Raw genomic sequence first — 22,428 nt, 5'->3', positions numbered from 1 at the left:
TCTAGTTTAGTGTTGTATTTTAAGACAAGAAAATGTATCTAGTTGATTTGGGTATTAGGGGAAAAGCTAAAATGAAAGCATATGGCATTATCTTGTTGCTTTCCATCACTATTATATACATATTTTAATTTACTCATGTACCCATTTCATCAGTGTTCTCCTAGCAGGTAAACAAAGTCAGTTAAACCAATAAACTCTCTTTAATTACCTGAAAGTGAAAAGTGAAAGTGAAAGTTCCTCATTCGAGTCCAACTCTTTGTGATCCCATGGACTATACAGTCCATGGAATTCTCCAGGCCAGAATACTGGAGTGGGTAGCCTTTCCCTTCTCCAGAGGATCTTCCCAACTCTGCACTACTATAAGTGTACATAATCATATACTGATGCTAACAAGTTAATTTCGTTACAAAAATTACCTCTTCTAAGGCATTCCATAGATCCTCCTCCTTATGCTCTTTAAAGGGATCCAGATTTTTCTTCATTGTTCCAATGAATAAAACTGGTTCCTAAATATCCAAAAACAGGAAATGTTATTACTGTAACATCTTTCATCTTGTTTGTATGCTTACAGAACAGAATTAAAGTGCCAAAAAATATCCCCCTCACAATTCACTATAATCATTAATAATAAGGCTGCAAATGCTTGTTTATAAAATAGCATCTCTAAATTAACCTCCCACTGTAGAAAGTATGCTCCAAAATATCTCTGGACCATTGGACACTAACAAAAGAAAATGTTGAAAAGTGTCACCTTAAGAAGAAGAGAAAGGAAGATTTGATTTTTCAAAACTGCCTTCCTGGTAATGTCTTGCTATTCAGTCAGTCATGTCTGAGTCTTTGTGACCCCACAGACTGCTTCCTACCAATTATCTGCTTTTCCCCCAAATGTGGATGTACTTATTGGAGGAACTTTACATCAAGAAAACTAGATAAACTCATTGTCAATCCTGGTGTGATACTGGGAAATACCAACAGCACAATTAGTTGCAGTTTGTGCCTCAAAGCAAACCCATTAAATTTCCACACATTGGCAATGAAGAATGAACTAGGATATTTTCTCCATCAGTAAAACAGCCTTCTGGGGTAGGGACTTTCTCCACAGGTGTGAATGGAATATCTGCACCCATAACAAAGAGAACACCAGCTCCTGGGGTCTGGTTCCTCTGTCCATGGAGAGATCTCCTCTGATTCTGCACCAGCTGGTCCCCACGTTCTCTCACCTGTGCATCAGGATGACCTGCCTCACAGAACCTCATTACTAACTGCAAGGCCAGGAGGACCTGAAACCACTGTGACTTGTATCATAATAACATTATTTTAAATAGCTCTTCCTATTCATCTGCTTTGGGAGGAACCACAAGATAATTACTGTGGAAATATATGCCTTTCTGGGTTTCATGAGAAAATCTTGTACATAAGCCCATGTAGGCCATTTGCATTTTCCTCTGGAAGGCTCTAGTAAGCCATGTCACAAGAATGTGGGCAGCAGAGAAGAGCCCAATAGGCTCATTTCAGTGAAGGGGGCAGGACAAGAGGAGGCATATGTGTGGGAACAAGAGGAGACCTGACTCTTCCACAGTGCCCGGAACTGCTCGGAATCACCAGCCTCAAAATCCTGCCTGGCCTTGGGGCTAGCTTTTCTTCCTCACTTCACAAAAGCCTGAGAAGAAAGATGAAGAAGACAGACATTTCTTTTCCCTAGTCATGAAGAAGAATAATACTCAGTGAGCCTCCCTCTCTCTCCCTATTGTCTTTGTTTCAAGTCTGGTGAGAGAGAAATAGATGCAGAATTATATCCCACCAAAAAAGATGTATCCCTGAGCAAAATCCAAAATTAAAAATACATTATAGAGGGAGCTTCATTTGCCCAAAGTTGATTAAGTGGCTGATATACCTCCAACGCACTGAAAATCACTGGTCACATGACATTTCAAAATGATTATTGAATAGCACTGAAAAATATGAGGCACAAATTTAAGGTCTCCCTTAAAACTCTCTAATTTAGAATCAAAGACTGAACAACCATGTAAGCAATGGTAAGAGTTCCTCGTCAAGGGAATAATCATAATTCTACTTTAGATGTTTATAAAAAACTGCCTCTTGTAACTATTACCTTTAAGAGCCTAACATGCAGGCGATTTCCCTTCCTTTTAGCTATTCCCATTAGGTTTACAAAATCATGTAGATGTGGCCAGGCAAAGGGTGGAAGGCTGGCCCCCAATATTCCGTCCCCCTCCCCCAAGGGCAGGATTCTGCTTTGAGGTCCAAGATGAGAGATTCTTCAAGGACTGGTTTTTGAGGAGATGAAGGGCCCAAATGAGGCCAGGTTAAGGAATCAGCTTTGAATCCAGTTGGGAGACATGAGACGGGACTCTGTGTTCAGCAATGACAAGAACATTTCTTTCCTGGTCATGGCTTATAATGACCTGAACAGTTTTACCCTTCATGTTCCTCTCAGAGCAAATTTACATCTACTAAGAGGTCTAAGCTTTGAATTCTCCACCTGGTTTTTCAAGGTACACTCTGTACAGGCATTACCTGAGCTAATCTGTCAGTCTAAAAAGACATATTGGGCAATTATGTGTGTTTATTTAGCAGTATGAGATGGAATAACATAGTTTAGTAAAGCAAGAGTATTTCTCTTTGGTATGATATGCCAAATATATATTTTAAAATCAGTAAAATTTCAGTAAAAAGTTGAATGAAAATAATGATTCTTTAGGCAGCAATCATACAGGAAAAAAGAAGGTAAAGGTATCTAAATTGAAAGAGAAGAAGTAAAACTGTCACAGTATACAGATGACATGATACTATATATAGAAAACCCTGAAGACCATTACAAAAATTACTAAAACTGATAAATGAATTCCACAAAGTAGCAGGACACAAGATTAACATACAGATACTTGTACATTTCTTCACAGTAACAGTGAAATACCAGAAAGGGAATGTAAATTTTAAAAAATCCCTTTAAAAATAACATGAAAAAAAGTAATATACTTAGGAAGAAACCTGACCAAGGAGGTGACAGACTTATATGCTGAAGACTAGAAAATATTATAAAAGGAAACTGAAGATGATTCAAAGAAATGGAAATATAGCCAATATTCAAAGAATATGGAATGATTCAAAGTAATGGAAATGATTCAAAGAAATGGAAATACATCCAATATTAAATGCTCTTTAATTATAAGAATTAATATTGCTAAAATGACTATTATCCAAAGCAATCCACAGATTTAAGACAATTTTTAATCAAATTACCTATGACATTTTCCACAGAACTAGAACAAACACTCCTAAAATATATATGGAACCATAAAGACCCACAATTGCCAAAGTAATCCTGAGGAAAAAGAACAAAGTAGGAGGCACAACCTTCCAGACTTTCAGACGATATAGCTACATTTATCAAAATGGCATGATATTGGCATGAAAACAGACACTGTATAAATGGAACAGAAGAGAGATTCCAGAAATAAACCCACACACCTACCACCAACAGTCAATTAATCTTCAACAAAGGAGGCAAGACTATACAATGGGGAAAAGACAGTCTTCAGCAAGTGGTGTTGGGAAAGTTAGACAGCCACACGTAAACCAGTGTAGTTAGAACAAAAACCCTTAGACCATATGCAAAAATAAATTTGAAATGGCCTAAAGACTGAAACGAGATATGACACCATAAAACTCTTAAAAGAGAACACAGGCAAAATGTTCTCTGACATAAATCGTACCAATGTTTCCTTAGGCCAGTTTCCCAAGGCAATAGAAATAAAAGCAATAATAAATAAATAGGACTAATCGATGTGACAAGCTTTTGTACACCAAAGAAAACCATAAAACAAAAAGACAACCTGTAGAACGGGAGAAAATATTTGCAAATGATGAGACCAACTAGGCTTAATTTACAAAATATACAGACAGTTCATAAAACTCAACAACAAAAAACTCAAACAACCCAATCATAACCGGGGCAGAAGACCTAAACAGACATTTTTCCAAAGAAGATATACAGATGACCAACAGACACATGAAAAGATGCTCAACCTTGCTAATTATTAGAGAAATGCAAAACAAATCTACAAAGAGGTGCCACCTCACAAGGGTCAGAATGGCCATCACTGAACAGTCTACAAATAATAAATGTGGAAGAGGGTATGGAGGAAAGGGAACCCTCCTACACTGTTGGTGGGAATGTATTAAGAAGTTGATGCAGCCATTATGAAAAACAGTATGGAAGTTTCAATCCCACTTCTGGTTATATATCTGGTATGTGTGTTAGTCACTCAGTCATGTCTGACTCTTTGCGATCCCATGGACTGTAGCCCACCAGGCTCCTCCATCGATGGAACTCTCCAGGCAAGAAAACTGGAGTGGGTTGCCATACCCTTCTCCAAAGACAAACTATTCCTCAAAAAGACATGGAAACAACCTAAAGTCCACTGACAGATGAATGCATATAGAAGAGGTGGTGCATATATACAATGGAATACTATTCAGCCATAGAAAAGAAGGAAATGCCATTTGCAGCAACATGGATGGACCTAGAGATTGTCATACTAAGTAAAATAAATCAGATAGAGAAAGAGAAATACAGATAATATCACATATATGTGGAATATAAATATGACATATTTACATGTGCGTATAATCCAGTCTCCAAAATACTCAGTGAAATTTGTACTTGTTTAAGAAACAGAACAAAAGAAAATAGAATCAGAGCCCAGGAAGAGAAGGTCAATTCAATGCCCCACCATCACAGCAACCATATACTAGGTCTACATGAAGCATCCTACATATGCTGATCTATTTATATAGTCCTCAAAGCGGCTCGAGGAGTTGGTACTGTTAGCTGGCTTGCAAGGGAGAGAAAACTGAGGAGCACAGAGATGGAATTCTGTGCCCTGTGTTCTTTCTCACGATACTGTACTGCATCCCTGGTTAATAATTTATTAAGGGTTAAGTTCTGAGTTTCTCTACAGCATCAACACCCTGTAATTCTCAAAGCTCCACAGTTTCAAAGAAAGCCCTCAAAGACAATCACCTCTGAAAAAAGATAGCTTTATTTTCTACAGCAAAATTCCATCTGTAAGACACTTACAATTCATGTTTCCCTACAGGAGCCTCTCAAGTGTTAAACATTTATCATTTTGTTATTAGTATTATGTGGTTATCAGTGGGTAAAACTGTGGCATCTGAAGAAGTGTGAGTGCAGAAATCTGCCTGGGTAAGTTACTAAATCATAGGCTCACAGAACAGATGAAAAAACAAAAAAACAAACCCTGGTATCTGATGAAAATATCTGTTGAAAACACCTTTTATTTCTTTTTCTGCTCTGATTGCTGTGGATGCAGGTTGATGTATGGCAAAATCAATACAATATTGTAAAGTAAAAAAAAAAAATAATAATAATAAAAAAAGATTCATCCATTAAAAAAAAAAAATACCTGCTGCTATGATCTATTGGGGGAAAAGGGATCAACCCTTTAATGCAATTTGAAAAAAAAAATTATCAACATAAAAGCAATTGAACTTAGGTGCTTTATAAAAAGAATACATGAAAATGTTCTGACATGCATACCTGAGGTACAACTGACATTTTCTTCCTTAAATCATGAAGTCCAATACTGGTTGTCAAATTTTTATCAATCGAAATTGTACCTTGAAGTGTGAGAATCTGAAGAGTGCAGCAATGAGGGAACTTTTTCCAGCTCCTGTTTTTCCCACGATGCAAACCTGTAGAGAGATCCAGGAGGGATTAAGAATTAACAACATGCAGCCAACCTAGGAGAAACCCTGGATATTGATGATGAATTTTAAAAGTTCTATATAGAGTAGTCTATAAGTTTGTTAAGCATGGCCCTGTTGGCATTATGGGCCAGGTGATTCATTGTTTGGGGGGTCAGGGGACCTGTCCTGTGTATTATAGGTTGTTTAGCAGTAGCCATGGACTCTATCCACTTGACACCAGACACAACCTCCAAACTGTGACAACTAAAAATGGCAGATATTCACAAATGTCCCTGGTTGAGACCCCTGGTCCTCAAGAGTTAAAAAAAAAAAAAAAAAAACAGAATAAATCTACTGGCCTTGGAAAAGCCAGCAGTCTCCTAAGTGGTCCATAAGAAGTTCACCTTTAAATTAACTTTATTCCTACTCTCTAGGTTTTTTGACCTTGAGAACTACATGGATAATTTTAGAGATATCAACAAGTCAAGTCAGAAGTGTTATACACAAACAAGGACTTATTTTCTCAGGGATCTGTTATTCGAGAATTATTCCTTGACAGAGAAACTAAATCATTTCCTGATGGCAAATATATTAATTATATTCTAACTTGAAAGGAAACATCTTAAAATTATAAAATGCAGGTCTCAGTGTCTTAAAAGACATTGGTCTGTGATTAACAACATTTGCTCTTTATATGGGACCTTTCATTGGAACAGTTCAAAAGGCATTTTATAAACAACTTAATACAACTGTTTCTTGGAAAGATACATGCAAGTTTCAGTCTAGTTATTAAAACCCAAGTAGAGAGAAATTAAGTGCATTAAGAATAAGATTAAGGAATCAATATAATGCAGGTAAAATGCTGGTTAGGAATAAAATTATACTGTAAAAACTGGCTTACAGATGTGTGCATATAAACATGTACTATATAGAAACTGGCTTTTTTTTTTTTTTTTTTTAACCAATGAGCTTGCCCAGCTCCCTTGTGGAAGTTTCCAAGAGATGATTTCATTTCTCTTTCGGAATTTGAAATTGATGAGGGGTGTTAGACATGCTTTCAATGATTTGTAAATTCATTCAGTAATTTTTTTAAACCCATGGCTTTATACAAAGAGAACTAAATCTTTCTGAACATTGTAATCAGAACACTGGGAGCTTTTCACATTTGCTCATTTAAATGTCTCAAATGTCTGCAAATTCAATCATAGCATTTCAAAAAAGAATTTTTCTCTATAGAGATTAAATGTAAGAATAGTGAGTTTAGATATTTTTATTATTTTGTAGCCATTTTGTACTTTATGCTATACCCCAATTTATATAACACAGGCCATTTTCTGCTTATAGGCAGGGCCTAGCGTGTATATATATGATTCATGTTCTGTGTACCCACAGACCTTGACCATACTGTGGATTTAGTTCCAGACAACCATAATAATGTGAACATTGCAAAATACAGTAATTCATATTAATTTTTGTTCCTCTTTACATACAAAAGTTATGTTTATTCTATACTGTAGATGACTAATTGGATAATAGAATTGTGTCTGAAAAATAATATACATACCTTAATTTTCAAATACTTAAGTGCTAACCATCATCTGAGCCTTTACTGGGTTGTAACATTAAAGAACACTGACCACTGATCACCATGACAAATATGATAGTAAAGAAAATGTTTGAAATATTGCAAGAATCACCAAAATATGACACAGAGACAGGGAGTGAACTAAGGTTGTAAGAAAAATGACGCAGATGGACTTGCTGGATTCAGGGTTGGCAGAAACATTCAATTCATTAAAAATACACTATCTGTAAAGCGCAATCAAACCAGGTATGTCTGTATTTCTGGGTGCCAAGCTTGGTGCCAAGCCTTGAGGATTCTACTCCTCATGACTCAATCCCTCATTTTAAGGCCTACATTCAGTACCTGAATGCCAGTCTGTATCACCTATTAAAACACAAATTAAAGCAAACACTTTCCTTAATCATAATCAGTGCAAATGAATTTGAAAAGTAAATAAATTCTAACTATACTCTGATAAAAACCATTCTTAAGATGTTGATGTTTTTACTTTCTATACTTGTATGTGGCTGTGTTCATATATTTAAACAGAATGGGATTAACATGAACATACTGTTGTAATCTCTTTTCATTTAGTATTTCATAAAAGTATTTTAATGGCTACATAATATTACAGTGTGTATGATCATTTAACAAACCCCTGATTTCCAGGTAGTTAGATGGTCTCCAATATTTTACTATTATAAATAACTATTTAATATTCTTGAGGCTAAATCTTTGCAAACAACCTCCATAATTTCCTTCAGAGAAATTCTTAGATATGTAATTGACAAGAAACAGGTATGAACATTTTCAGAGGAAGCTGTTATGGAGTGGCAACCTACTTTCTAGAAATAAGATTTTTTTTTTTAGCTATGCCATGTGCCTTGGGGGATCTTAGTTCCCAATATGGAGATCAAACTCTGGGCTCCCAGCAGTGGAGGGGCCAGGTCTTAACCACTGGACCTCCAAGGAATTCCACATGCCATTTTCTACTCCCACTTGTTTCTCTGCACATTCACAAACCTGGGTGTTACAGCTTTGTTTTAATCAACATGAGTCTGATTCCAAAAAGTGGAGTCCCTTTCCCAGAACGTCTTACTGGAGACACAACAGCTATAGGCTCCCCGCCTCCCACATCTGCTGACTCTAGTCCACTTCTCAGGTTAAACTCCCAAAAGCCAGCTCCATCCCCATCACTCCACCCCAGGATGTCTCTTCTATGAAACTTCTCCCACTGACCTCTCCATCCTTCATCTCTACAAGTCGGCTTCCTTGGGGTCCTAGGTAGTTGTGAGGGTTGGACATGTAACTATTGCACACCTGGTGGTTCACTGCACGGAGGAGTGAACTGCCAGGTGCCTAGTTCTTCATTCATTGGGTCAGGGCACTACACCTTTGTTATGCGGGTCCCACTACCCGGAATGCCTTCCACATGCATTTCCACCTGATGAAATCCTAACCACACATCACTAAGTCTGTCTCACATGCCTAATTTCCCAGGAATTCTCTCTCTATCCTCTCCTGTCGACTTCTCCCCACCCTAACAAATGCTATATCATCTTTTCCCAAACTTCTATAAAAATCGTGATCACTTCTATCTTACAAAGCTAACTTAGTACTTTTCTTGTTTCATCAAGTGGACTAGATGTGTTGACAGCAGGATCTGTATTGGATTTGCCTTTGTGTTATTTATATTGTCTGTGGTATCCTGTGCAAAAGAGGCTTCCATGGGAGGGTGAGATTTTTAACTCAGACTGGAGAAATTTATGGAAAATTGATTGTCATATTGCTTACGTACATAAATAGACAAAGAGACAGGCATGGGAGATTAATCTTACAGCTATAAATACAGTTGCAAATGGCCAATTCCTCAGTTTCAACTGGATAAACAAAATTTTATACAGTGTAAGTGGTTAAGGTAATTTTACATTCTATGAAAATGACAACTATCTTTGCTCAAGCACTGGCTTGTGTGCTGGTCTTCATGCCAGGTGTTATGTGTCTTATCTTGTTTAAGTTGTTCAACAACCCTAAAGGTTAGGTCCTATCACTTGCATTTTGCAACAGAAAAGATTGAGGCTTATAAGAGAAATTAGTCTCCTGAAATAAGAGAGCCCATAAGTCACAGCATGGGACTCAAATCCATGTTTGTCAGGCTCTTTTCCATCTACTGATGGCCTCCTTATCACTGGGATGGCTTGACCCCTTAGTATGTCCCTCTGTCTAAGTAGAACAGAGAAAGTGGAAAGAGGTGTAGCTGCAGTTCAAACAACTAGCTTCACATATAGGTCCTATGGATAGACAACTTAGGCATGGCATCAATATTGGTGAGTATAACGTGGTGGGTGGGACAAGGGGGCTGACGTCACTGAGCAAAGAGGGTGCTTGAGGTCAGGTGAGCTGGCTGTCAGCAGGAAGAAATGGCACCCATAGCTGGGCTGGGAAGAGAAACCTGCAGCTAAGTGGGGTACATGGTTCCCCAGGAAATAGGCCAAACAGACCTCGTACCCTGCTTGGAGCAGCAAGACTCATTTTTGATCTGATCCCATCTGGTAGTGAAAGGATCTCACACTGTCTTTGTCTCCGGGTTCAGGCAGGGCTGAGCTTGTGGGAAATCCTTCCAGTCCCTGCAGAAGGCTGGTGTGGGGAAGGTGGGAGAAGGATGAAAACTGCCTGTGATGAAGACAGACTCCACGGAAAGATGCAAGGAAATGCAGTGGAATCACAGTGTATTAAATTATGATGCAAAGGCATGCTTTGCGGAATATAAAAGTGAATAAATCTGTAGGATAAGTGACAGAGAACCTTCTAGAGCCTCATGCTCAGTTACCAGAGAGGTTTATGTGATTCATGAGCTCAATTTCAAAATGTCAAAGGAAATATCTTGGAAATCACAGGTTATCAGTCATCAAAAACTGCCTATGGGAGAGAAAGGACTTTACTGGAAGGTCTTGTTCAAATGCGATGCTGAGTCAAGAGGTCTGGGTGAACCTAAGACTCTGCATTTCTAAGAAGCTCCAGGAGATAGAGGTGCTGCTGGCCCTGGCACCACAGTCTGAGTCACAGGGAATTAGGAAGCAGGCAGGGTAAGGGGGACAGTCTGGGACTGAGGAGAGGGGTTTCTGAGAAAATATCATGTAAAAAAGGAGCAAAGTTAGGAAACATATTTTTGCACATTATAGCAAGGTCTAGTAAGCATCTCTAAAAAATGGATTATCCAAGCAATAGCTCTGAGCAAGAAAAAAAAAAATCAATCTACCTCCAGTGATGGAAAATGCTCTAAAATGGCCCAGGACTCTCTAAAATGATCAAATCAATTACAAAATCATCTACATGAGAAATGCAGCCCATGTTCAGAATATACCCAGGAATTCTAGGGTGATATTTACCTCGTTTGGGGGCTTTATTTTTACTTGCTATTTCTTTCACGAATTAGAAACCAGCATAGTACCTTCTACACTTTCTTATTGACTCTATCGTCCAGGAATCAGGACAACAGGGGAAACAATGGAAAAAGAACAGACCCCCACTTCTGCTGGGCGGGCTCACTCCCATATCCCTTCCAGCAGCCTCTCCCAATCAAATCTAACACCAAAGGGGTGACCGGAGTGATGGGTTTGGGACAGGTGAGCAGGAGAGGGAACATGGGATGTGCACAGGTGGAGTGCAATGGTTTCATGAACACACTGCTGCTGCTGCTAAGTCCCTTCAGTCGTGTCCGACTCTGTGCGACCCCAGAGACGGCGGCCTACCATATTCTCCAGGCAAGAACACTGGAGTGGGTTGCCATTTCCTTCTCCAATGCATGGGAGTGAAATGTGAAAGTGAAGTCGCTCAGTCCTGTCCAACTTTTCGTGACCGCATGGACTGCAGCCCACCAGGCTCCTCTGTCCATGGGATTCTCCAAGCAAGAGTACTGGAGTGGGGTGCCATTGCCTTCTCCACTGACTGGGTATAATCTCCAAACTCAGAAATGAAGCTACTGGTGATGGTCTGAGTAGACCAAGACACCATGAAAAGTCAAGCTACCACAGTTACTAGCTCAGTCTCCAAATCTAATTTTCCCTCAAGCATTTCAGAATCTCAGGTTAACTCTAAGACTTTGGGGGTTTAAAATGGAAGAATAAAAGTATGTTTGTCTCTAAGATGTACTATAGAGTCATACAATAATAACTAATATTTTTGGCACCTGGGGAAATTTAAGATGGGTGTGAATGAACAGAATTACATTTGTAACGGGAAATCTGACAGACACATTGCTGAACATGAGCTCCAGTGAATGTTTTCCCAGCACAGGAGTCCTCACCTTCTCCCTGGCCTTCAGTGAAACTGGTAATAATAAGGAGAGAGCTTTTGCCATATGATTTACTGAAACTGATCATTTAGGCATCAAGGTGAATATTTTTTTCTATCGCAAGTGTTGTTTAGTCACTAAGTCATGGCTGATTCTTTTGCAACTCCATGGACTGTAGCCTACCAGGCTCCTCTGTTTATGTGATTCTCCAGGCAAGAATACTGGAATGAGTTGCCATTTCCTTCTCCAGGGCATCTTCCCAACCCAGGGACTGAACCCATATCTCCTGCTTGGCAGGTGTATTCTTTACCACTGAACCACCACTGAAGCCCATGTCACAAGGGTATCACTCATTAAATTATAGCTATACTCTACTAGATGCGTCTATGGTGGAAAGAGTTTTAAAGAACAGTTCTTAAAGTATTTAAAACACAAGGTAATCAGTTTATGGAGTTGTCTTGTGTGTGTTTTGGTTATTGGTTGCTCACACCTGTGTTACTCACTCACTCTCCCAGCCAGCAGTCCCTCAGCACCCCCTCGGTGCCCTGCAGAATGCCACTTTCAGGAGATGCTCTCTGATCTTAAGAAGCCTCAGGGTTCTGTGTGACACAGATCCAAAATTACAAAGCATGCCACGGGTGCTTTTATTGTTATAACATTTATCAATTCAACCATTGTTAAGTGGACAGTTTAATGTTAAGTACATTCACATTGTTGTACAAAACAACTTCAGATTATTTTTGCCTTGTAAAGCTATACCCATTAAAAAACATTTTCCCATTCTCCAGCAATCATCTTTCTACTTCCTGTCTTTATAATTTTTTTTTTTACTCTAAGAACCTCATATAAGTGGAATCATACAGTATTTATTTTTTTTGTGTCTGGTTTATTTCACATATCATGATGTCCTCAGGGTTCATCCATGGGTCAGAATTTTCTTCCTGTTTTAAAACTGAATAATATTGCATTTTAAGGATATAATACATTTTGTTTCTTCACTCACTTTGAAAACAGGGGCACTTGGGTTGCTTCCTACTTTGGCAGCTATGAACACAAGTGTACCACACACACTGTCTTAAAGAATATATAAGATCCTGTGGAAGCATAGAGGGGCATTAGAGTTGATTGTGAAAATGATACATCCACCATCTAGAGATGGAAAAGTGTCCCTGGGGTCTAGGGCAACATTCACACTGGAAGCTGGGAGGACAAGGTGCTCTGAGAGAATGTACACAAGACAGAGGCTGAGATGGTTAGATGGCATAAAGGACTCAATGGACATGAGCTTGAGCAAACTCAGAGAGATAGTGGAGGACAGGGAAGCTTGGCCTGCTGCAGTCCCTGGGGTCACAGAAAGTCGGACACAACTTGGTGACTGAACAACAACAACAACACAAGATCCAAGTGTAGGGGGTGTGTGTATGGACTCGAGGCTGGAGAGGTAGGTGGGGAAAGAGATTCCCACTGCCTTGTCTGTTATGGTTTATTCTTTTCTTAAGGAGTCAACCCTAGTCCCAGCTGAGGGTCCCAAGCTGAGTGTGAAAGGAACATCACCAGCAGACATGGACACTGGCAAGACCACAAACCCTTCTGCCATCTCCCAAGTGGATCTTCCCCTGCTCCTTTCATTTTGTTTTCATCCACTTTAAGCAGGTCTCTGGACCCTGCATCCAGCTGGGGGCTCTGGTTCCTCACCCTTGACGGACTCACGATTCTGGACTCTTCTCTGATGGCCCCAAGCTGGCCAAACAGTCCCTATTTGGAGTGTACCTAGGGGTGAACTATGGTTCCAGCATCATCTTACCCAGGCCAGTAAGGATCAGATCTGTGCTAAAGAAAAGAGAAGTCTGTGGGTGACAGCAGGGGTATGACAGCTCAGTGAGGGTGAGTGGAGGAAAGTCTCTGGGAAGGGCCAAGGGACAGAGGAGGAGGCTGCAACTGAAAGGTGTCATGGGAGGAAGAGAAGATTCCAGAGGCATAAAGAAGAAAAGATGGACAGGAAGGAGATATTGGAGAGTTATGGACAGGGCAAAAGGGTTGACTTCAGAGACTCCACATGAATAATCAGGTGAAACATATAGTATCCTGGGTCAGGTTAAGTTCCAGCTCCAGGATCCAGGGCCCACCAACCACCATGAGGGAGCTCACAACACAAAGAAGTGCTGGGATCCTCACTACATGGTTAGTTTCTAAGAAAGTTTCACCCACGATGCCACTGATCTAATCTGCATCCAAGAGGAACAAAGAGTTCCCTGACACATGGACAAGGAAGTAAACAGCAGATGTGGTGCTAAATTTAGATTTTAAAGAGGTAAATGGCATAAACAAACCTTTTCTTTTGGTTCAGTGCTTACTGTCAAGTCCTTCAATACCAGAGGCCCGTCTGGGCTGTACTTGAAATTCACATTGTTAAAGGCAATCATTCCGTTGTCAGGCCAGTATGCTGGTGGACGAAAGTCAAGTTCCCAGGGTTCTTCTTCCTTAAGCTCTGTATATTCAATCACCCTTTCTGCTGACATCATCTGAAAGATACATGACATCACATGGGTTAGGAACAGAGGGTCTGGTTTATGAATGTTCAGAGACTGTAAATGAGACATTTTGCTTTTTCATCTTGATATCTGCTTTTTTATGGTTAAGAATATCCCAGGTCTTATTATCCCCAAAGCACAGAAGTAGGAATCTAAGGAGGACTTTGATGATATGCCATTTTCTTGTAACACTTTCACTTATAGCTACTTCCTTCAACATGGTATTAAAACTAAAAACTTTAGAAATATGGTAAGATTTTATTGATCCACCTTTCACATCTGAATAAGCAAACAAGAGTTTTCTCAAAGAAAAGAATAATTATGAACACTAATCAGTAATGTATGGCTACAGAAGGGCCCTGTGTCATTGATGAGCAGAAATGGACAGTCATCAAGCCTCATTTTAATTATTAATCACTTTCTACTCTATAAGAAGAGAGAAGTGGAAAGATTTCATTTTTATTGCTTTTCTCCCTTTAGAAGAAGATGTAAATATTCAAAAGAGGAAAATTTTACATATTGATTAAGACTTACTAAACAACCACAATTCAACAAATTTGATAGCACATTTCGAGATGTAGCTTATCCTACAAGAAGGGACAACCACTAATTCAGGTGGTCAACAAGCATAAATGGTGAAATGGGAGATGGCTAGGAGATATGTTAATTAAACAACCAACCTCCAAATGTTAAATTTTACTTTTACCAAGAAAGAGAAATTACCCATTAAGGAACAAAAATAAACCCCTAAGAAATTAACATATCCTCTTCAGGATTTTAGAACTTCCTTCCTACAGTGACATTTATTATCTTTGAAGACATCTTGTGATGAATATAAAACCTGCTGACATGATACACATAAGACTGAAGAAAAGATATATGTATTTTATTTAACATTAATTTGAACAGATGGAGGAAGGATCTCAAAAACCCTTGTTACTACAATGTAAAAATAACAGCTTTACTACTTTATGCAAGAATTGCTTTTATGCCATTTAATGGCAAGGAGACTAGAAGAGGCTAAGAACATTATGATAAACATCACCATGTTCTCCACTTCGGTGCTTTGCCTGACACACCACTGGAACATCCTCATGAGTGTGAGGGTGAGAGACAGGACCAGGCCAATCTGCCCAGGAGTCCAAGCTAAACGAGGAAGAAGGGGAATAAAGTCAGTCCCATTCTTTTTAAAATTTTATTTTGTCAAAGTATAGTTGATTATCTTTGCTGTACAGTAAAGTGATTCAGTTATATACACATTTTTCATATTTTTCGATTGCAGTTTATCACAGGATATTGAATATAGTCCCTTGTGCTATACAATTAGACCTTGTTGTATATCCATATTATATGTAATAGTTGACATCTGCTAATCCCAAGCTCCCAATCCATCCCTCCCCCATAGCAACCATAAGTCTGTCCTCTATGTCTGTGAGTCTGTTTCTGTTTCACAGGTAAGTTCTTTTGAGTCTTATTTTAGATTCCTCATATAATGATGGGCTTCCCTGGTGCCTCAGTGGTAAAGAATTCTCCTGCCAATGCAAGAGACTTGAGTTCTATTTCTGGGCTGGGAAGATCCCTGGAGAAGGAAATGGCAACCCGCTCCAGTATTCTTGCCTGGGAAATCCCATGGACAGATGAGCCTGATGGGCTACAGTCCATGGATCACAAAAGAGTTGAACATGACTGAGTGACTAAACAACATCAACCACATACAAGTGATATCATGTGGTATTTCTATTTTACTTCACTTAGTATGACAATCTCTAGATCCATCCATGTTACTGCAAATTGCATTACTTCATTCTTGTTTACATCCATTGTATATATGTATCACATCTTCTTCATCCATTCATCTATTGATGGACATTTACATGGCTTCCATATCTTGGTTATTGTGAATACGGCTCCTATGATGCAGCAGGGTGCATACATCTTTTTGAGTAATAGTTTTGTCCAGATATATACCCAGGAGTGGGACTGCTGGATCATATGGCAACTCTATTAGTTTTTTGAGGAACCTCCACACTGTTTTCCTTAGTGGCTGTACCAATTTACATTCCCATAGACAGTGTTGGAAGGCTTCCTTTTCCCCACACCCTTTCCATCATTTGTTATCTGTAAGACTTCTTAACGATGGCCATTCTGACTGGTATGGCATGGGGTCTCATTATAGTTTTAATTTGCATTTCTCTAATAATTAGCAATATTGATCATATTTGCTTGTGTCTGTTGGCCATCAGTATGTTCTTTAGAAAAATGTCTATTTAGGTCTTGGAGAAGGAAATGGCAACCTACTCCAGTGTTCTTGCCTGGAGAATCCCAGGGATGGGGGAGCCTGGTGGCTGCCGTCTATGGGGTCACACAGAGTCGGACACGACTGAAGTGACTTAGCAGCAGCAGCAGCAGCACATTTTTCAACTGGGCTTTTGTTGTTATTGAGTTGTATAAGGCGTTTGCCTATTTTGGAAGTTAAGCCCTTGTCAGTCACATCATTTGCATATATTTCCTCCCACTCTGTAGGTTGTCTTTTCGTTTTGTTTATGGTTTCCTTTTTGATGCAGGAGCTTGTAAGTTTGATGAGGTTCCATTTATTTTTATTTCTATTGCCTTGGGAGACTGACTTAAGAAAACATTGGTATGACTTAGGTCATGGAATGTTTCGCCTATGTTCTCTTCTAGGAGTTTTATAGTGTCATATCTTATGTTTAAGTCTTTAAGGCATTTTGAGTTTACTTTTGTGTATGGTGTGAGGGTGTGTTCTAGCTTTATTGATTTACATGCAGCTGGCCAACTTTCCCAACACAGCTTGCAGAAAAGAGAAAGTCAGTCTTGTTCTTAACTCTAACCTTCTGTCACTATACCAGAAAAAGTCCTTTATAATATTTAAATCACCTGCCTATAGTGATTGGAGAAGGCAATGGCACCCCACTCCAGTACTCTTGCCTGGAGAATCCCATGGACGGAGGAGCCTGGTAGGCTGCAGTCCATGAGGTCACACAGAGTCAGACACGACTGAAGAGACTTAGCAGCAGCAGCAGCATATAGTGATATTATTACTTATACTTTTACTATCTATTGATTGAGACCATGATACAATGGAAACAAACAAACCAGAAACCCCACTATGAATCCAGAAAGACTATTAAATGAGTTTATTAATCCCAACAGGATTGAGGTACACTTGACAGCATTATACAAGTGAGAAATAATATCATCATTCAAACTTTGGTCATTATGGTTTCAAGAACCATCATCTAATTTCACTTTCTACATCCAATGCAGCTATAGGCAGAAACCACAGAAAACAAGGCAATGGATTCAAAGAGTCAGTGCTTAAAAATATAAAATACTACTCTCATTGTTCTATTATTAAAGACTGTGATTAAGTGTTGTTGTTTAGCTGCTAAGTCGTGTCCAACTCTTTGTGACCCCATGGACTGTAGTCTGCCAGGCTCCTCTGTTCATGGAATTTCCCAGGCAAGAATACCGGAATGGGTTCCCATTTCCTTCTCCAGGGGATCTTCCCAACCCAAAGATCAAACCTATGTCTCGCACTGACAGGCAGATTCTTTACCACTGAGCCACCTGGCAATCCCCAAATTTTTATTTATTTTCGCTCTTCCAGGTCTAAGTTGCAGCATGTGGAATCAGTGTTGTTAATATGGAATAATTACAGATGGTGAATTTATGCCACATGTCAACACCTGTACATCTGGTATCCAAACAGTGGTGAAGACATTGTTCTTTCATATAAAGAATCTTTATCACCCCAGTGCACCAGGCACCTGCAACCAAGAGATCAGAGAAGCCTTAAAGCTAAAACCTAAAGCCCAAGGGTGGACAAAATGCTTAATTGTAAACTTGGCTCTCTCCTCCCAACTACATAAGTCTGCTTGCTACAGCTATGTAGAACTTAACTCATTCAAAGAAAAAGAATAAAGGCCTCATCAAGACTCAAATGACTCCTCTATATGGGCCAAACTGTGGAATCACACACTGCAAATGCTTTACTACAATTCATTAGAACCAATGGTTTATGATGTTAAATAAAGTGGCAAGAGTTCAATTTAATAACTGTTAATACACCTAGAAATTATAATCATACCACAAATAGTTATTCACATCTGTACTTACATTCTTTCAGAATCAGGGCCCCAAAGGCAACACCGATGACCAAGATGGCACAGACAACATCCAGACACATGGCAAAACATTGGGACATGGTCAAAAGCATGAGCCAGCTCTCTGGATTTATGAACCATAATAAGCATAATAAATAAGTGGGAGAAAAAAAAACATGTTAGCTGCTTTGAATGAGTCAGTAAAGCTACATAAGATTTTTACACAACGTAGTAGATCAGCCAAGTGACACACCCACATAACTAGGTCTTGACATCAGACCATATATAGGACACGTACACAGGAATCAATCCAGGTGCTTTATGGGAAGCACCCACTGAAAATGTCAACCCACAGGTTAGAAACAGAAATGTGATCCTAATAAAGAAGATGGAGAAATGGTCTCATTGGTGCATTTCTTGCTGTGCTGGGTGTCAGAGTGAGGCTCATCCTCTCACAAAGTCAGCCGTTCCCAGCTCCCTGATAGAATGTGCAGCTCATACACTGCTTCCAGCACTGTCTGCACTTACTATACATGTTTACTCTGAGGAGCTGGTATCTAAAGGGCCATGAGTTAACAGGATTTTCAATGTGGCTTTCAAAGTTCCATTTTATCTTCAAAATACAATAAAGGTTGGAAAGATGGGTCTGAGTTTTACAGGCTTAGAGCACATTCTGAAATTTCTGCCCAGGAAAAAAAAATCACTGATACAAAGTATAATACATATCAACTGGGTGGGAAATCAGGAAATTATTTTCCTCAATTACATCTGCTGCCCTGAATGTTCTGAAAAGAGAGTCAGCAAACTACAGCAGGGGTAGGGGGCAGGGGAGGGTGGGGAGTGGCAAGAACAGTCCACCACTTGCTTTTATAAATAAAGTTTTATTGGAGCACCATCATGGCCATTTGCTGATGTATTATGTTTGCCTACTTTGGTGCTACAATAGCAAAGTTGAGCAGCTGGAACAGAGACAGTATGGCACACAAAGCCTACCATGTTTACTATTTGGCTCTCTGAAAAAACTGTTTGTTGACTCCTGCCCTAAAGGGACAAAGCCATAGGGCATACTGACAGTTGGACAATATAAGCCAGTTAGGAGAGAAGTGGGGTGTGACAGGGGGAGAGGGGAACACAGAGGGGATGCTGAGAGGAGGGTGGGAGAGGCAGGTGTGCAGGGAGGGAACCTGAGGCTGACACAGACAGAGCCGCTGGCCAGCAAGGCCACCTGAGAGGGGGGTCAGGACTCTGAAGGGAGCATATCCCATCCTTTGAAATCATTTCCAGAAACTTACAGACCTGAGTGCAAGTCTTGGCACGTCTCAAACAGTTTCTGAAACTTTTGTTTGGCTTTGTATGCCTGGATGGTCCGGAGTCCCTGGAGAGAAGATGCTAAGTGGGAAAATACTGGGCTTTGTTCTGTGGAAGCAGAGACAAACAACATAGATAGTCAGGGAGGCTGGATGTGAGGAAACCCACTACCTCCCATGTTCTTTGGTTGCGTGTCCTGCCAAAGGGCACATCTGGCGCTTCCTGGAGGGCTGCCTGGGGGAGGAGGGATGATGCCCTTTCTGGAGTGGATCCTCCACGTGACCCTCAAGCTCCTGCTCACACCAACCTTCACTTTAACAACCTGGAAATGAAAAATTCTCTTTGAACCTATCTTTGACTAAATTAAAATTGTAGCTAGTTTTAAATAATGAACTCAGATTTTTCCACTTAGTAGATACAGACAACCATGGGAAACAGTATATTTCTCTTCTTGGCTTTGTTTCTATAAAATGAAGTTTGCATTAATTTGCAATCACTATCCATAGTCAAGGTTTCTGATACAAACATCTTTCCTTACTTTTTTATAATCATCCACATTCCTTTTTTAAAAATCTTCTCTCCTTATGATTTTATGTTAATAATGATTAACTATATCTGTGCATTAACAATGAGATAAGCACTAGATAATTTCATCCTATGTGGTTACCTGTGGAATAGAATGAGTGAGTGAAAGTCACTCAGTTGTGTCTGACTCTTTGCGACCCCATGGACTATACAATCCATAGAATTCTCTAGGCCAGAATACTAGAATGGGTAGCCTTTCCCTTCTCGTGGGGATCTTCCTAACCCAGGGATCAAACCTAGGTATGATTAACTATAAATCATGCTCCCTATTATTCTAAAACTAGGAATTTGAATGTAGTAATAGACTAAATGGGTATTGAATAGATCCCCTTTCTTTGTTCTCCCAAGGTGGTTATTTTCAGCATTCATTTATATGAAAAGCCTTGGGGAAGGCGGCCACAGTGTGGCATCACCCCAAGTATTGGTGATGATAAAGAGCAAATCTTAAAATAACAGGGCTTATCTTTTCAAAACACTTAACAACTGCAACTTATTTGCCATCTTTGGAGTATGTGAGAGAATGTATTATCCAAATGTATCACCTCTGACATTGTGAATATATTTCCTGATGCCTCTTTTCCTTTTCCTAATCTTTTTCTTTCCTTATTTTTCGTAAGTCTGGGAAAGAAAAATTCCCTATTTTCCTTCTGCATTAATTGCAACATGATATAACATTTTATGTTTAGAAAAATGTTTACTGAGTGGCTGCTATGTCACGGAGTGTGCCGTGAGCTAGACAGAAGCAGTCCCTGTCCTCATGGGGCTCACATTCGCTTTCCTTGTGCTGAAATGCAAAAGCTGCAGGTGACCTGCCACCAGCTGTGCTTGCTTTAAGGGCCACACTGACTCACAAGGGCTATAATATGCAATTACCTAATATTGATCTAGGGAGAAATTCCAAGATAGAGTCTGCAGGATGTCAGGGGTCTGGGTAATTACGGCATAAACGGAAGCCAGCCTGCACTGCCACCCTAGCCTGAGAGCCCTGGTACTCACTTGCACATTCCAGGCGTTTGACATCTCCTGATGTATTTAGGAAATAGAGCTGAAGCAGGAAAAAAATGAGGCCAAGGAGAGCCAGGGGTATCACAGTCCAAGGAATCATAGCCACCATCACGATCACCAGGCCAATCACAAGTAGAAATGTCTGAAATAGTGAAGAAAGACACGGAGGCCTCCTTATGAAGGATTCTTTTCAAAGATAAACTTTAATAGATTGTTCTGTTAGGATTAAACTTCTTTCCTCAAAAGATGTGTTGGAATGGCAGGGAAAGCTTTCCTATCCAAAGGAAAAAAAATTATAGGTGCTCATTACAATATGTATTGCATGTGTCCAACACTATGATAAGAACTTTCTAGGTGTTAGCTCTTTTGATACACTCAGTAACCCTATGAGGCAGGCATTACTTTTTATTTTGGCCATGCCATGAATCTGGCGGGATCTCAGTTCCCTGACCAGGGATTGAACCTGGGCCACAGCAGTGAAATAAATCAATCCTAGCAGTCCTCACCAGTAGACACCAGAGAACTCCCCTAGGCAGTACTATTTTTAATGGATGAGAATGTTTGAGACTCAGAGGGTAGTTGTTGAATCCCAAACTATCAGGAGTCAGTAGGTGTTACTGATACTAAACAGATGAGCAAGAAGATATCACAGATGAGAAATTCAGAAACCTTAGCTATACACGCAGGGATAAAAAAGTGGTCAATTATAAATTCTAAGCCCAGTAAAAGGGGGGAAAATGGAAATGTCTACCTTTGGAAGTAAGAATTCCACTTTCTTGGTTTTCCATCCTTAGTTAATATATACTGAGTGCTGACTGCGTACAGGGCTGCACATTTGAAACTTCACATGTGTGAAGTCGATAATCTTTACAATAGCCCTATCAAGTAACAGTGTTATCTCATTTTACAGATCGAGACACTGAGGCACAAGAAGAGGAAAAGCAACTTGATGGAGACTGGAGACTGCAAAGCCTAAGTCATGGAGCCAGAGAGGTCATGTCTTGAGCCATTATGACATATTTAGGCTTGTTCCCAACATACAGCTAAGTAACATTATGCTAAGTATTTAAAATGTCCATTTCAAAGGTGAGTGATTATTGCAACAGCAGATACCATTTACCAGGTGTTTGCATGTGCTAAGAGTTCCACAAACATTTCACTTAGTCATCACCTCACCCCACAAGGTGATTTTATATTGGGAAGTGATCTTGGCCCAAAAAAGCAGCAGGTAGACTAAAAACTCAAGTCCTTGGCTGACTCTGATTTAAGTATCTTTATCAAGAA

General features: G+C 39.7%; 1 protein-coding gene across 1 annotated transcript in view; it reads right to left on the bottom strand.

Annotated features, from left to right (window-relative positions):
- The window catches only part of LOC102286200 (ATP-binding cassette sub-family C member 4), a 134,824-nt gene that overhangs the window by 18,486 nt on the left and 93,910 nt on the right, over positions 1–22,428 (bottom strand). Inside the window, 8 exon segments of the mRNA XM_014478932.2 lie at positions 417–506; positions 5,585–5,670; positions 5,673–5,739; positions 13,922–14,113; positions 15,168–15,268; positions 18,260–18,370; positions 19,543–19,662; positions 21,136–21,286. Of these exon segments, the coding sequence (XP_014334418.2) occupies positions 417–506; positions 5,585–5,670; positions 5,673–5,739; positions 13,922–14,113; positions 15,168–15,268; positions 18,260–18,370; positions 19,543–19,662; positions 21,136–21,286 (918 nt within the window).

Source organism: Bos mutus, unplaced genomic scaffold (assembly GCF_027580195.1).
Source record: "Bos mutus isolate GX-2022 unplaced genomic scaffold, NWIPB_WYAK_1.1 CTG201, whole genome shotgun sequence".
Lineage (NCBI taxonomy): Eukaryota > Metazoa > Chordata > Mammalia > Artiodactyla > Bovidae > Bos > Bos mutus.
This window is presented reverse-complemented; position numbering and strand designations above follow the sequence as displayed.